This window comes from Oryctolagus cuniculus, chromosome 12, assembly GCF_051225735.1.
Source record: "Oryctolagus cuniculus isolate XC-2025 breed Fujian yellow rabbit chromosome 12, ASM5122573v1, whole genome shotgun sequence".
Lineage (NCBI taxonomy): Eukaryota > Metazoa > Chordata > Mammalia > Lagomorpha > Leporidae > Oryctolagus > Oryctolagus cuniculus.
The window spans coordinates 63,983,118-63,998,203 of NC_142878.1; the positions used below are offsets into that span (position 1 = coordinate 63,983,118).

The following is a 15,086-nucleotide window of genomic DNA, read 5'->3' on the forward strand; positions in this document are numbered from 1 at the left end:
TAATCTCATCAAATATTTTTCCTAGATGCTTCAAGAACTTTCATTGGTAGTGAACCATTGCAGACTCCTTGGAGAGGAGATTGAGTTTTTGAAGAGATGGGGAACAAATTACAACCTAATGAACATAGATGTGAAAAACACTGAGTAAGTGTGTTAGTCCCCTAGGGTTGTCAAAGTACTATAAATCAAGTGGCTTAAATAACAGAAATTTATCATCTCATAGTTCTGGAGGCTAGAAGTCTGAGATCAGAGTATCAGCAGAGTTCTTTATAAAGACCATGGAGAAGGAATCTCTCGCATGCCTTTCTCCTAATGCTTGGTGGCTTATTGGCAATCATTGGTATTTCTTGGCTTGTAAATACATATCCCTAATCTCTGCCTTCATCTTCACAGTGTTCTTTGATTATACATGTCTTTGTCCAAATTTCCCCCTTATTTATAAGAACACTAGTCATATTGGATTAGAGTACCTCTTATTTCGTTAGGATCTCATCTTAACTGATCTCCAAATTCCAAGGTATTGGGGGTTAGAACTCTAAAAGATGAATTATGGAGAGACAGAAGATCAGAAGCTCATTAAAATAATTTATCTTACTAATATGCTTCATAGCTAACAATGAAAAGTAATCATTATAACACCTTGTTCCAAATGTTTTACCTTCAAAAAATGTTTACCTAAGTTTCATAAGTCAGTGTAAATGATGAATATGTTTCACTGTAATCTGTCCTGTATTTTTAATTATAAATCTTATCTTTTACAGATTGACACTTTTATTTGCCAGCTCTGCAGCATTTGCAAAGTTTGAGATAACTTTGTCTCTTTCGGCCCATTATCCATCTGTCCCATTACCTTTTATGATTCAAAATCACATTGGGAACACTGGGTGAGTAAAAGACCAGCAGGTTAACTCCCTTTTCACCATCTACTAGTTCACTCCCCAGATGGCTTCAATGGTAAGACTAGGCCAGGCCAAAGCCCAGAGTTGGGAGCTTCATCCAGGTCTCCCATGTGAGTGCCGAGTCTCAAGTTCTTGGGCCTCTTGCTGCTTTCCTAGGCACGTTAAGGCCTGGAAGTGGGGAAGCTAAGATTCAAACCAGTGCCCATGCGGGATGCTGCTATCATAGGAGCCAGCTTAACCCACTATGTCACAACACTGACCCCTAAAGTCAGTGACTTTCATTGCTGCACTCAGTGGGAACTAGAAACCGTTGATCTATTCTTTTATATCTGCTTTAGTTTTTGAACAGTCCTGCCTAAAACAGGAATCAAAAAGGGAAAAATGCTATATATAAGCTCATTTCCCTTAAGCAACTTCTATAGCCTTTAAAAAATAATTTCTGTGTAGTCACAATATTTTTTTTTCAATTAGTTGGTGGAAGCAGAACAAAAATGTCTCATTACTACTATACAGTGATAAATTTTGTGACCTTTTAGACATGTTGCTGACAGATTGGAAGATGGCAGTTTAAAATGGACTCACTTTAAATCTATCAGCGAACACCAACAGTTTAGATTTTTATAGCTGAAGAAATAAGCTAGATTAAAATGCCTCACAATTGCATACAGAATTTGTTCTCAGGTCTACTTTTGGAATCTCATATTAAACTAAACAGCCTGGTTATTTCCAGAAATACGCATTTGTTCTTAGGAAACTAAGAAGACTACCCAAGAACATGCATTCAGCTGAATGGAAGATATAAATACAACTTCCCAGAAAAAGTAATTAACCTTTCGTTCTTTCCAGCCAAGATGAAATTGCTACCATTCTATCCAAAGTGTCATTGGAGGACAACTATTTGAAGAATGTGGTCAAGCAAATTTACCAAGATCTGTTTCAGGACTGCCATTTCTACCACTAAATCCATGGACCACAGTTGTAACAAGCAAGCAGCATGCACTTAATGATATTGTGTCAGGGTCTTCATTGCTGTTTAACCTTTATCTTTAGGTCATAGAAGCCTAGTAAAATTCCCACTGATGATGTTATAATTGATATGTTTGAGTAGTTTTCAAATCTGTATAATCAGGGGGTGATGAAAGGCCTCAAATATTCTGTAACCAAGTTGCTCATTTTTGTTTAAAGGTTTAAGTAGTAGTACACTTAGGGAAAATTTCCCCTGGCTAAAGTATTGCTCTCTGCTTTGTCCTAAAGAGGAACATTTAAGCATAGGAGAAGTTACCATTGACAAAAACATTAGCCATTTGCCCATATACAGAACTAGGATTTTTAGGTAGCTTGGCTTTTACTAGCAGATATTTCTGAAATAGAAACATGTCTGTTTACAAACAACTATTCCTCCTTTTTCTCAGTGTCAGAAATGTTAAGAAAAAGCAAATAGTATTCAGCTATTTGAATTGTTACCATCTTTTCTTGAGGGCCTTGCTTTTTATTTTGTGATGTCTATTGTTTTCCCAGTGAATAGTTTTTTAAGCAGAGTAAATTCATTTTGGCCCAGTATGTATGTAAATATATTAATGTTGTATTTGTGATATAGTAAGAAGATGTATATATCATATAGTGGATAGAGAAATACCTTTCTGCTTAGTTTCCATCTTTCTCAGGAAACTTAATAGCAAAAAGATCAATTGTCATTTATTAAATAATGACATAACACAATATCACACCCTGGATAAACTTATTAATAAGTATTTTTCCTGAAAGTACACCCTCCTCATTTAAAAATAAGCATATCCATTGATTATTAAGTGACCAATATTATCTATGAGGTAGACAAATATGAAATAACTTTTACCCAAACTTTTGTCAAATCCTAATCATGATAATTGTTTCTCTTATATTTAATTCTAAACAAAAATATTTTCATTCTTAAACTGATTTGTCTTAAAATTTACTGTTTACTTAGGATCAGGTTAAAGTCCTGTGGGTCCCTTTGAGTATTATCTTCCCTCTTGGTTTCTACATCTGATATAAAGTCCAAAGATCATATGGTCTTTTAAGCTTCAAAAGTCAAAATTCATTTGCTATGAAAACTAATATGTGTTCCCTATATAATATAATAATATAATCCTTGAAAAACTTTTAAAGTTATAAGTATGGTCCAATTTCCCATGAAACTTAAGTTAGCTTTCTTATTGGAGTTTTGTTTTCTTTCTTCTGTAAGTCGTAAAAAGTAGAGGTTTTTATTTTATGCATTTTGGTAACCTGGAAGAACTAGCTGCAAGGATGATTTGGCCTATAATGATGGTCTCTTGCTTTCCTTGGGTTTGGAGGATGTGATTATAATATTTACCTACCTATTTGTATTGTATTTTTCTTTGTTGAGAGCATTGGCTATTTTCATAAAATTGTTTGGAAATTTATCTTTCAATAATTGGAAAGAAGATTATTTTTTGCACATTAAATTTGTTACTTGAAATCCTTTGTAAATAATATGTCTTTATTAAGTGAGGAGTATTTGACCATGTATCAAAAAGATTTATTTACCTGAAAGGCCGCAACAGCCAGGACCAGGTCAAGCTGAAGCCAAGAGCCCAGAGCTTCATCCAGGTCTTCCACATGAGTGGCAGGGCCCAAGTACAAACCAGAGCTATCCTCACGTCCCTGAAACACAGTAAAAGAAAACTATTTTGAGTTTCTTGAAGAGTCTGTTATTTTTTATTTGAGAGACAGAAAGCTCCCATCTGTTTGCTCATCCCCATGCTCATCCCCTAGGCTACGCTGAGGGCCAAATCCAGGTGACTGGAACTCACATAGGTGAGGTACCCATTTACTTGAGCCATCCCTGCTGCCTCCCCAGGACTACATCAGAAGGAAGTTGGAACTGGCCAGCAAACCCAGGTACTGATATGGGACATGGATGGTTCAGCAGCTAAGACAAATGCCTGCCCCTCTTTGTTTTTTTTTTGTTTTTTTTTTTGTTTTTGTTTTTGTTTTTAAGATTGATTTATTTATTTGAAGGGCAGAGTTACACAGAGAGAGAGGGGAGGCAGAGAGAGAGAGGGCTTCGATCCACTAGTTCACTTCCCAATTGGCCACAACAGCTAGAGCTGTGCCAATCCAAAGCCAGGAGCTGAGAGCTTCTTCCAGATCTCCCACATGGGTGCAGAGGCCCAAGGACCTGGGCCATCTACTGCTTTCCCAGGCCATAGCAGAGATCTGGATCGGAAGTGGAACAACTGGGACCTGAACCAGCGCCTATATGGGATGCTGGCACTGCAGGTGGAGGATTAACCTACTATGTCACAGCCCTGGCCCCTCCAAGTTCTTAGTGGATTGTTTTGAAGGAAAGAGATTAAAAACTAGTCAGTTCATTTTAGAGAAGACTTTACATTAAGGCATCGTTTCTATAGCTACTAGGGAAGGCTCTCTGAATATATGAGGAAGAAACAAAGCTGTTTCTCCTGAGTATGAAGCTGGTGTTGCTTTGGTCCAACTGCCATTTGCCACTGATGATAGTTCTTACCTTTCTCTGGGAGAATAAAAGAGACAGAATGCAGTTGGAGTGGTTTCCATTTGTGTAATTGGTCTAAACAGAAAGAAAATGAATTTTATTTATTCACTAGACTTGACTCTAAATCCCAATTTTAATCTCCAGGAGCAAGAATATAGATAGCCCATTTTGGATTAAATGAACACTGCTGGTCGCTTAGTTGTGACTGGAAAGGTCAAAGTCATGTGACCTCACTGGTGGGGAAAGGACTGTGGTTTTGTAGACTTTTTGAGCTGAAAGAGTATGAACAAGGGGTTGGGCGAAAGTGGGTAGTTTTTGTATGGAAAATAGTTTACTGTAATCCTAGGCCCTATCTAAGTTAATCACTAAATTACTAAAGATTTTTCCTAGGTCTAGAATGGCTCTTGAATCTTCTCTGTCGATGCCCTAACTTAAGCCTTCAACTCTGGCCTGAAATATTGCACAAGCTTCTGAATGGATTTTTGCTGTCTCTGCTCCTTCTTGAAATTGTTTTTTAATGCCACGAGATGATGGCAAGAGGATGGTGTGAGCTGTTAACTTTAAAGCACTCAACAAACAGAAAATAGTAGTAGTAGGGGGAAAAGTAAATCTAACCTATGACTCATCTTAAAACTGAATTATTTGGGGGTCAGTGTTCTGACACAGCAGCTAAAAGCGGATGCTTGGGATGCCAGCATCAGAGTGCTTGGGATGAAGTTCTTCCTCTGTTCCCCTCCTCTTCTCAGATTTGTTTTATTCATTTGAAAGGCATAGTTACACAGAGACAGATAGATCTTTCATTTGCTGGTTTCGCAGCATAAATGGCGTTAAGGTTAGGAGCTGGGCCAGGCTGAAGCCAGGTGCCAGGAGCTTCATCTCCACAACCTGCTAATGAACCTGGGAGGTAGCAAATGATGGTCCAATTATGTGGGTTCCTGTCACCCTCGTGGGAGACCCTGATGAGTTCGTGGCTCCTGGCTTTGGCCTGGCCCAGCCCAAAGAAAGTGAACCAGCGGATGGAAGAACCCCTTCTCTCTGACTTTAAAAGAAATACTTCGTTATTTCCCAAAGTAAAGACCAAAGCTCCTTACACCTCTTAGCTTGAACTAAATGTAACTTTCCTGGTCTCCATTCTTCCTCATCAGACAACACTATTCCTTGCACAAAGTTTATCCGCAAGCCCACACTGCACTGTTTTTATGTCTTCCACCGCTTGCTTCTTCACCCAAAAACTCTACCCAGCTTTCAAAATCGGAATCACAGGACGAACGTCCTGGTAAACCGTAAGGTTTGCCTTCTCAAATTCTGCGCCTCCTTCCTCTGGGGTCCTGCCAATCTCCAGTAAGTCACTGCAGATGACAGACACGGAGACATTTCTTTCTCCCCTCTGCTAGCTCCATTTTCATCCATCTGCCACAGATTCCTCAACTCCACCCCTGTCGGGGGCCTGGAAAGCGCTCGGCTCCAGGCTACAGCTCCCAGAAGAACCAAAAGCCCACATTCAAAGAACTACAGACACAACCAACAGGTCTCCCGGAAGTCAGAGCGCCCACCGGCGCCTCCCGGGAGATACAGCCCCGGCCCCACCACTCCAGCTCCTGGGAGTTGTGGTCCTCCATCTCGTGAAGACAAGAAGGTGGCGATTTAGAAAGTTTTGATTAGTCCTTGCGTTTAAGGGAGGTGGGAAACTCATAACACCACGCGGTGCCAAGCCCCCCAGCCCTTTCCCTACGGCCCCGAGCTCGGGCGGCCGGCGGAGCGCGAGGGGCGGGGCGGCGCGACGCCGACGCGTGCGTGACGCCGCCCTGAGGGTTTTGGCGGGACTTCCGAAAGCCGCCCCGCAGGACCAGCTGTGTTGACCGGGTCTTGAGGGGAGCTGAAACCTTCCGCTGGTCACGGGGTTGGATTTGAAACTCGCCGAGGTTGTTCGCAGAGGGCCGGAGCAAGGCGTGGACAAGTGGGTCTCGGGTCGGGGCCGAGGCCCTCCGGGGGTCGAGCGCGCGCCGGATCAGCGGACAGAAGCCCGAGCGAGCAACGCTGTAGGCCCAGGTGAGTGTAAGTCGCCGGCCTGGCCTGTTTCCACGGCCGCGGCTCCTCCTCTCGTTGACCGGGCGCAGACAGGGGCCTGTGCTCCCTCGGCCGGCTTTTGGGATCTCCTGGTGAAAAAACGGAAGATGGCGGAGCCGGGGCGTGCCTGCGCCCAACGGACTTGGGGCTCGTTGTGGAGAGTCCCGGCGGCCGCCTGTCCTGAGCAGTGTAGTCACAGCTGTTTCACGCCGCCTGCATTTCCGTGTTCTGCTCCGTCTGTCCATGACACCATTTTCTGCTTACAAAGTACCAACCTTAAGTTGCCAGAAAGATATTTTCATGCTTTAGATGGAAAAGCATTCATATGGTGCCTAGGAAATTTTCCGAAGTGGGATTTGGCACGCAGAAAGCCTTCTAAAGTGGACTGAAACACAATATAGAAACGCGCACGTCCCAAGCATATACAGCGATTATTGCAAAATGAATACACCTGTGTAATCATGCATGTCAAACAGAATGCTGTCAGCACCCCAGCAGCCTCTCTTCTGCCCCCTTGTCGCTTATTTTCTCTCTTCTGTTAACCGTGTATAACATTAACGAATACCGGCTGTTTTTGAATTTTGTATGAATGCACCAGAAGTTTTGAGAGTTTACTTTTTCCACATACTTGCCAACACTTGATCTTCGTCATTCTTTTTATTTTTAGGTATTCTAGTAAATAGTAATATTTCATTGTGGCTTAAATTTTAACTTTCCTGATATTGATGAGGTTAGGCATTTGTTCATATGTTTCTTGACCATTTGGACGTCTTGTGAAGTGGCTATTCAATTTCTACCTATTTTTCTACTGATTATCTTTTTCCTCCTGGTTTGAAGGCATTCTTTATATTCTGATTAACAGCCATCAGTTTTATATGGTAAATATTTTCTTTATTTGACTTCTCATTCTCTTAATGGTATCTTGAGGGATAGAAGTTCTGAGTGTAAGTGTAGCCCAGTTTTTCAGTCTTTTCCTTTTTGGTTATCACACTAGGTATCCAGTTGAAGAATTCTTTCTCTTTCCCATGGTTTTATATATATATGTGTGTGTGTGTATATATATATATATTTTTTTTTTTTTGGACAGGCAGAGTGGACAGTGAGAGAGAGAGACAGAGAGAAAGGTCTTCCTTTGCCGTTGGTTCACTCTCCAATGGCTGCTGTGCTGCGGCCAGCGCACCGCGCTGATCCGAAGGCAGGAGCCAGGTGCTTCTCCTGGTCTGGTTATGATTGTTTTTACCTCTTAAATTTAAATCTGTAATCTAAATTGGAAATTGACTTTTTTTTCTGTGATATGAGAGGGATCAAGTCCATTTTATTCTGCAAGACTACCCAGTCGGCCCAGTACTATTTACTGAGATGACCATCCTTCCCCATTGCTCTGCAGTGAATGTATTTTCATAAATTAGACAGTGGAGGTTTTTCTGTTGCATTCAGCTGATTCTGATACATGGCATTCTTATCAACTCAGTATGCTAAATCTGCTGCTAAGAGATCTGTACTTGAGCCAGACCAGATGGTCATCCAGCATTGTCTGTCAAGCCTCCAAGTGTGGAATTCATCTTTTTTTTTTTTTTTTTTTTTGGTAGAATATACTTATTTATTTGAAAGGCAGAGAGAGAGAGAAGGATCCTCTATCTAGTGGTTCACTCCCCTAAATGGCTGCTACAGCCAGGTCTGAGCCAGGTTGAAGCAAGGAGCCAGGAACTCTATCTTGGTGTTCCATTTGTGTGGCAGGGGGCACAAGCACTTGGGTTGTCTTCCACTGCCTTCTCAAGCACATTAGCAGGTAGCCGAATCAGGAGACAAGATTGACCCTAATATGGGATGCAGGTGTTCGGAAGCGGGTGTTGAACCTGCTGCTCTGTAACATGCCCTGGAATTCCTATCTGTCAGACTGTCCTCAGATGAGAGAGGGTACCTCAGAAAGTTCATGGGAAGTGGAATTTAAAATAAGGAGTTTATTTTGTTGCAAATCAACTTTGAAATCCATGCATAGTTGTTTACATATACACATTTTGTATGTATTAAGGAAGAATTCTTTCAAGTTTTATTTATTTATTTAAAAGGTAGATCAACAGAGAGAGGGTGAGAGAGCTTCAATCTAATGGTTCACTCCCAGATTGCCACAACAGCCACATCTGAGTCAGGCAGAAACCAGGAGCCAGGAACTCCATCCAAGGGTAGCAGGGCCCCGTGTTTGGGCCATCTTCTGCTGCCTTCACAAGTGCATTAGCAGAAAGCTGTATCAGAAGCAGAGGAGCTGGGGCTTGGAACCAGCACTCAGTGGGATGCCAGCATTGCTTTGTACAACACGAGCCCCGCAAGCTGACCAATCTTTTTTGTTTGTTTGTTTAAGATTTATTTTTTATTCATTTGAAAGACAGAGTCACAGAGGTAGAGACATAGAGAGAGGTCTTCCATCAAGTGGTTCACTCCTCAGATGGCCGCAACGGCCAGACCCATGCCGATCCGAAGCCAGGAGCCTCTTCCAGGTCTCCCACGTGGGTGCAGGGGCCCAAGGACCTGGGCCATCTTCCACTGCCCTCACAGGCCACAGCAGAGAGCTGGGTTGGAAGAGAGGCAGCCAGCACTAGAACCGGTGCCCATATGGGATGCTGGTGCCCCAGGCCAGGGCTTTAACCCGCTGCACCACAGCACTGGCCCCATCAATCTTTTTTTTTTTTTTTTAAAGTTTTTTCAAAGGTTTATTTTATTATTTGAAAGGCAGAATTAAAGAGAGAGAGAGAGAGAGAGAGAGAGAGGTCTTCCATCTACTGGTTCACTCCCCAAATGGCTGCAGTGGCTACAGCTGTGCCAGTCTAAAACCAGGAGCTTCTTTTGGGTCTCCCACACGGGTGCAGGGGCCCACGGACTTGCACCATCTTCTGCTTTTCCAGGCCATAGCAGAGAGCTGGATTGGAAGTAGAGCAGCCGGGACTTGAACCAACAACCATATGGGATGCCTGCACTGTAGGTGGCAGCTTTACCCTGTACACCACAGTGCTGGCCCCAAGATTTTATTTACTTGAGAAAAAGTTACAGAGTTAAACTCAAATGGTTACAACAGCCAGAGCTGTGTTGATCCGAAGCCAGGAGCTTCTGGGTCTCCCGTGCAGATGCAGGGGCCCAAGTATTTGGGCCATTTTCCACTGCTCTCCCAGGGCATAAGCAGAGAGCTGGATCTGAAGAGGAGCAGCCAGGACACAAACCAACACCCATTTGGGATGCCAGTGCCACAAGCAGAGGCTTAGCCTACCTACTATGCCACAGCTCTGGCCCCAGGCTGACCAATCTTAACTTTAGCATAATAATTTTATTTTAGGAATAGACTTTACAATTAAATTGAAGATTTCAGAGTGATCAGGGTATTTACCTGCTTTATTTGCTTATTCACTGAAGTCTGGCATTGACTAAAATAGTGATCTTTAAATTCCATACACTCCTGTTGGAAGTTAAAGTATGGCTATAAGCTATGATCCTTGCTTGTGATGGGGCGTCCTTTTTTTTTCTTTTTAATTTGAAAGAGTTATAGAGAGAGGAGCCAAGAAGAGATCTTCCATCCACTGGTTCACTCCCCAGATGGCTGCAACAGCCCGAGCTGGGCCAGACCTGAAGCCAAGAGCCTGGAGCTTTTCTGGGGCTCCTACGTGGGTGGAGGGCCCAGGCACTTGGACCATCTGCTGCCTTCCCAGGCACATTAGCAGGGAACTGGATTGGAGGTGGAGCAGCTGGGACTCGAACCGGCACCCATATGGAATGCCAGTGTCTTGGGCCAAGGCTTAACCTGCTATGCCTCAAGCCAGCCCCCAGAGGTGCTTCCCTAATCTCTTTGTTCTTTCTCTACCATGAATGGAGCTTATATAGAGTGGGTCACCACTCTATATCTTTTAATAGTCCTCTAACCCCCATGCTCCTCTTACTGGAAGAAAACAGAACTAAAATAGTTTAACCTTTCATAGTCCTAAAGAGTCTATAATCATTTAGCAAACACCTAACATTTCTTCTTCTTTTTTTTTTCCCCCCAAAGATGTATTTATTTATTTGAAAGTCAGAGTTGCAGAGAGAGAGGAGAGGCAGAGAGAGAGAGGTCGGTCTTCCCATCTGATGGCTCATTCCCCAGTTGGCCACAGTGGCCAGAGCTGCGCCGATCCGAAGCCAGGAACAGGAGCTTCTTCCAGGTCTCCCACGTGGGTGCTGGAGTCCAAGGACTTGAACCATCTAGTACTGCCCCCCCAACCCCCAGGCCACAGCAGAGAGTTGGATCAAAAGTGGAGCAACCAGGTCTCCAAACCGGCATCCATATGGGATGCCAACACTTAAGGCCAGGGCATTAACCCTCTGTGCCACAGCGCCGGCCCCCACCTAATATTTCTGATGTGCCATCATATAATCAGCAGAAAACCCAACGGGTTTTTTTTTCCTTATTTATTTGAAAGAGTTAGAGAGAGAGGTCTTCCATCTGTTGGTTCACTCCCCAGATGGCCACAATAGCTGAAGCTGAGCCTATCCAAAGCCAGGAGCTTCTTCTGGGTCTCCCACATGGGTGCAGGGGTCCAAGGACTTGGACCGTCTTCTACTGCTTTCCCAGGCCATAGCAGAGAGCTGGATTGAAAGTAGAGTATCTGGGACTCGAACTGGTGCCCATATGGATGCCAGCACTGCAAGCCAGGGTTAACCTGCCATGCCACAGTGCCAGCCCCCCCCCCCCACGGTTCTTATTTAGTGATATACCAGTAGAAATACACTGACAATGATTTGAGCCATACGCAGAAAGGAATATATTTGGGTTGGCCAAGGAAGAATCAATATTGTCTGATGACCAAAGCCCAGACTTCCTGAACAGACATGAGTTACAGGTTTTATACAGCTTGTTTCTGGGGAAATTGAACATATTCTTTAAGTGTAGGAGAAGTTCTGGGAAGGGTTATGCATATTCAAAAATGGTTGGGTAGATATGTTTACAACATCCTGTTTGTTGCCTGTGTGTGTTCTATGTTTAGCTGGGCATAGAGATTTAACATAATGGATTTTGGCTTTCTGTGTGGAAAGGTGAAGGGAAGGGTACAATGACCCCTAGTGGGCAGGCTTCTCAAACTACCTACAACTAGTTGGAACTTGGAGCTTCTTAATGAAAAGTGTTAGCCACTAAGCTGTGTCTTTGTCCAATCAGTTGCTTTCCATTTATCTGTAAGAACACTTAGTTATTTTTGAGTCGAGTTGAAGCAAGGTTGGGTTATTTTTTTCCAGATATGAGGTGTAGGTAGAGGTATATAAAAATACTAAGACCTGGCCCCTGCCCTCAAGGAATATAAAGCAGGGGCTCGGGAGGTGTAATTGATCTAGTTAAGATATGCACCTTTAAGAAGCAGAATTGTCCTGGCTCTTCTGGAAAGTCTAGTGCAACTAACTAGGTAGATAGATGGAGAGGAAAGCTCTAGGGAGATTTGTTCTTTTTCCTGCCATGATGTAGGTCATGATTAGATGCCATGAGTACAATGATTAAATCAGAAGTCAGGTACAGTCATTCTATATTCTTGGGGCACTTGGGGCCAGGACCCCTCAGGTATTAAGATTTGTAGTTGTTTCAGATCCTTGTGTAAAATGACAATCATATTTGCATATAGCACAGATACTCTCCCATATACTTTAAACCATTTCTACTTTGCTTTTAATACCTATTACAACGTAGATGTTATATAAATAGGTATACTGTATTGTTTGGGGAATAATGACAAAAAAGACTACACATTACGGGGGCAATTTTTTTATCATGAATATTTAGATTTGCATAAGTCACAAATATGGAGGCCCAGGTGTAATTCAGAGATTTGCTGAAAGTTAAGGTTGTAGCTGTATTTTTTTTTTCTATTTTTTCCTTTTAAGATTTATTTATTTGAAAGGCAGGGTAACAGGTAGAGACAGAGAAAGACATCTTCAATCTACTGGTTCACTTCCCAAATGACTACAATGGCTCAGACTGGGCCTAGTCAAAGCCAGGAGCCCAGAACTCCATCTGGGTCTCCCACATTGGTGGCATCATCTACTTCCTTCCCAGGTGCAAAAGCAGGAAGCCGATCAGAAGCTAGTGTCATAACTAACAGCTTAAACCACTGTGCCACAAACTAGTGCCTGTAGCTTTGTCTTTATCTCCATGAAATTTCTCCATTATTTATACTGAGAGCCATCTGTATTTTTCAGTGATGGCTATGCAGATGCAGCTCGAAGCAAATGCGGATACTTCGGTAGAAGAAGAAAGCTTTGGCCCACAGCCTGTTTCACGGTTAGAGGTATGTTCTTGGTTGCTAAATTTGGAATTATATTTTATTAGACTTCCTAGGAAATACCACCATCTTATATAAAACAAAGGTTTAGTACTACGGTCAAGTCCCAAATTCAGTTTCAGGAGGATTGTCAAGGATCCTGTTAAAAGACTTGAACATTGCTAGCTATATGTGGTCAGGTCTGTTTTGTCAATGATTCTCTTCCTACTTTACCGTTTTCCTTTTTCAGAGCCGAATTATCAGAACATATAGCCTAGGATCCCATGGTCAACTTTTTTTTTTTTTTTTTTACAGGCAGAGTGGACAGAGAGAGAGACAGAAAGATCTTCCTTTGCCACTGGTTCACCCTCCAATGGCCGCTGCGGCCAGCGCACCGCGCTAATCCGAAGGCAGGAGCCAGGTGCTTCTCCTGGTCTCCCATGGGGTGCAGGACCCAAGCACTTGGACCATCCTCCACTGCACTCCCTGGCCACAGCAGAGAGCTGGCCTGGAAGAGGGGCAACCGGGACAGAATCCGGCGCCCCGACTGGGACTAGAACCTGGTGTGCCGGCGCCGCAAGGCGGAGGATTAGCCTATTGAGCTGTGGCGCCGGCTCCATGGTCGACTATTTATGCTCTTTGTACAAAGTCTGAAAGTTTTGTTTAAGGAATTACAGTGCCTTGGGTCATTTATGCAGAGCATAGAGAGAAGCAGCTTCCCTCTGTTGATCTAGATCTGTGCAGAAGTTAGCAGCAAGATAGCCGTCACAGGAAGTATGGCTAGGAGTTTTTAAGGTGTAAGAGCCAAGCTCCGGCCAGCGCCGGGGCTCACTAGGCTAATCCTCCGCCTAGCGGCGCCGGCACACTGGGTTCTAGTCCCGGTCGGGGCGCCGGATTCTGTCCCGGTTGCCCCTCTTCCAGGCCAGCTCTCTGCTATGGCCCAGGAGTGCAGTGGAGGATGGTCCAAGTGCTTGGGCCCTGCACCCCATGGGAGACCAGGAGAAGCACCTGGCTCCTGGCTTCGGATCAGCGCGATGCACCAGCCGCGGCGGCCATTGGAGGGTGAACCAATGACGAAAGGAAGACCTTTCTCTCTGTCTCTCTCTTTCTCACTGCCCACTCTGCCTGTCAAAAATAAAAAAAAATAAAAAAATAATAAAAAAGAGCCAAGCTCCAATTTAGGACTTTGCATGAGAACATTAAGCACCAGAGCTGGGGCCCTGCACTATTTCTGCCTGTTGTGCTTTAAAAGCCCCAGAGTAAGTGCAGCTGACTTGGACTGAAAGAAGGCGGAGGTGAAGCAGAGAAAGGTTTGATTCGTAGGTCTCCTATTACATATTTCTCCCATCTCCAACTATGCTGCAAAACTCTGTGAGTTACTTAATGAATTTGTGATAGACATTTAAGAGTTCAGAGTCATAAGTTTGGGTGCCAGGAACATCATCATACTCACACATGGCTATTGCTTAAATATTAATAGTATTAATAATAATAAACACATGGTTTCTGTTGAGAAATACTGATCTTTCTCCTCTCCTAAATATTCCCTGAATCCCAAATATGTACACATCCCTCCACTAACTCTTGCTTTCCCAGAAGATATAGTTTCAGTGACAAATAAAACCAAAGCCGACCTTATGTGTAGGGAAGAAGAGGTGTTTTTGGTTGTGGATTGTTAGGAGTAGTATAAAAGTAGTCATGTTTAGTAACAAAAAGTAGTATTCACTTTTTTTTTTTTTTTTTTTTTTTTTTTTTTTTTTTAAGATTTACTTACTGGAAACTCAGAGTTAGGGAGAGAAAGAAAAACAAAAAAATCTTCCATCTGTTGATTCACTCCCTGGATGGCTATAATGGCTAGCACTGGGCCAGGCCAAAGCCATGAGCCAGGAGTCATCTGGATCTCCTACATAGGTGACAGGGGCCCAAGCACTTGGGCCATCTTCCGCTGTTTTCCCAGGTGCATTAGCAGAGAGGTAGATCAGAAGTGGAACAGCTGGGACATGAACCAGTGCCCATATGGGATGCCAGCATTGCAGAGAGCTGACTTTACAATGCTGGCTCCTCACCATTCTTAATGTCACTGGCTACAGCATAGCTCTACAGTTATTATTCTACAAAAAAGGTATAGATATACCAGAATAGTACTCCCCTCAGCTCTGGAGCAGCTTTATCTGTTCATCTTAGATTAGTATAAAACACCATTTTCTTTGTGTATGTTTGATGTACAAAGGGTGGGAAGACAACTGGTTTAAAGTGGCTTTTTTAGGGCCCAGATCATTGAGAGTCACAGTCATTAAAGGTTGAGGGTACTGGTTTAATCCCAATTCCTAATAAGAATCCATT

At 43.2% G+C, this 15,086-nt stretch overlaps 2 protein-coding genes and 1 pseudogene across 10 annotated transcripts in view; all 3 read left to right on the forward strand.

Moving 5' to 3' along the window:
* KNL1 (kinetochore scaffold 1) overlaps positions 1-3,378 on the forward strand; it is a 79,885-nt gene extending 76,507 nt beyond the window's left edge. For all 8 annotated transcript variants that reach the window (XM_008269188.5, XM_008269189.5, XM_089310064.1 and 5 more), the window contains 3 exons: positions 26-144; positions 762-884; positions 1,746-3,378. In XM_008269188.5, the coding sequence (XP_008267410.2) occupies positions 26-144; positions 762-884; positions 1,746-1,860 (357 nt within the window). In that variant the 3' untranslated portion in view covers positions 1,861-3,378. The remainder of the gene's footprint in view (positions 1-25; positions 145-761; positions 885-1,745) is intronic.
* Positions 3,379-4,281: 903 nt separating this feature from the next.
* On the forward strand, positions 4,282-4,464 carry LOC127484092 (small nucleolar RNA U3; annotated as a pseudogene).
* Positions 4,465-6,201: 1,737 nt separating this feature from the next.
* Positions 6,202-15,086, forward strand: part of RAD51 (RAD51 recombinase) — a 42,903-nt gene continuing 34,018 nt past the window's right edge. The window contains exons 1-2 of one of the 2 annotated variants that reach the window (XM_008268782.5): positions 6,202-6,462; positions 12,682-12,770. In XM_008268782.5, the coding sequence (XP_008267004.1) occupies positions 12,684-12,770 (87 nt within the window). In that variant the 5' untranslated portion in view covers positions 6,202-6,462; positions 12,682-12,683. 2 annotated transcript variants of the gene reach the window in all.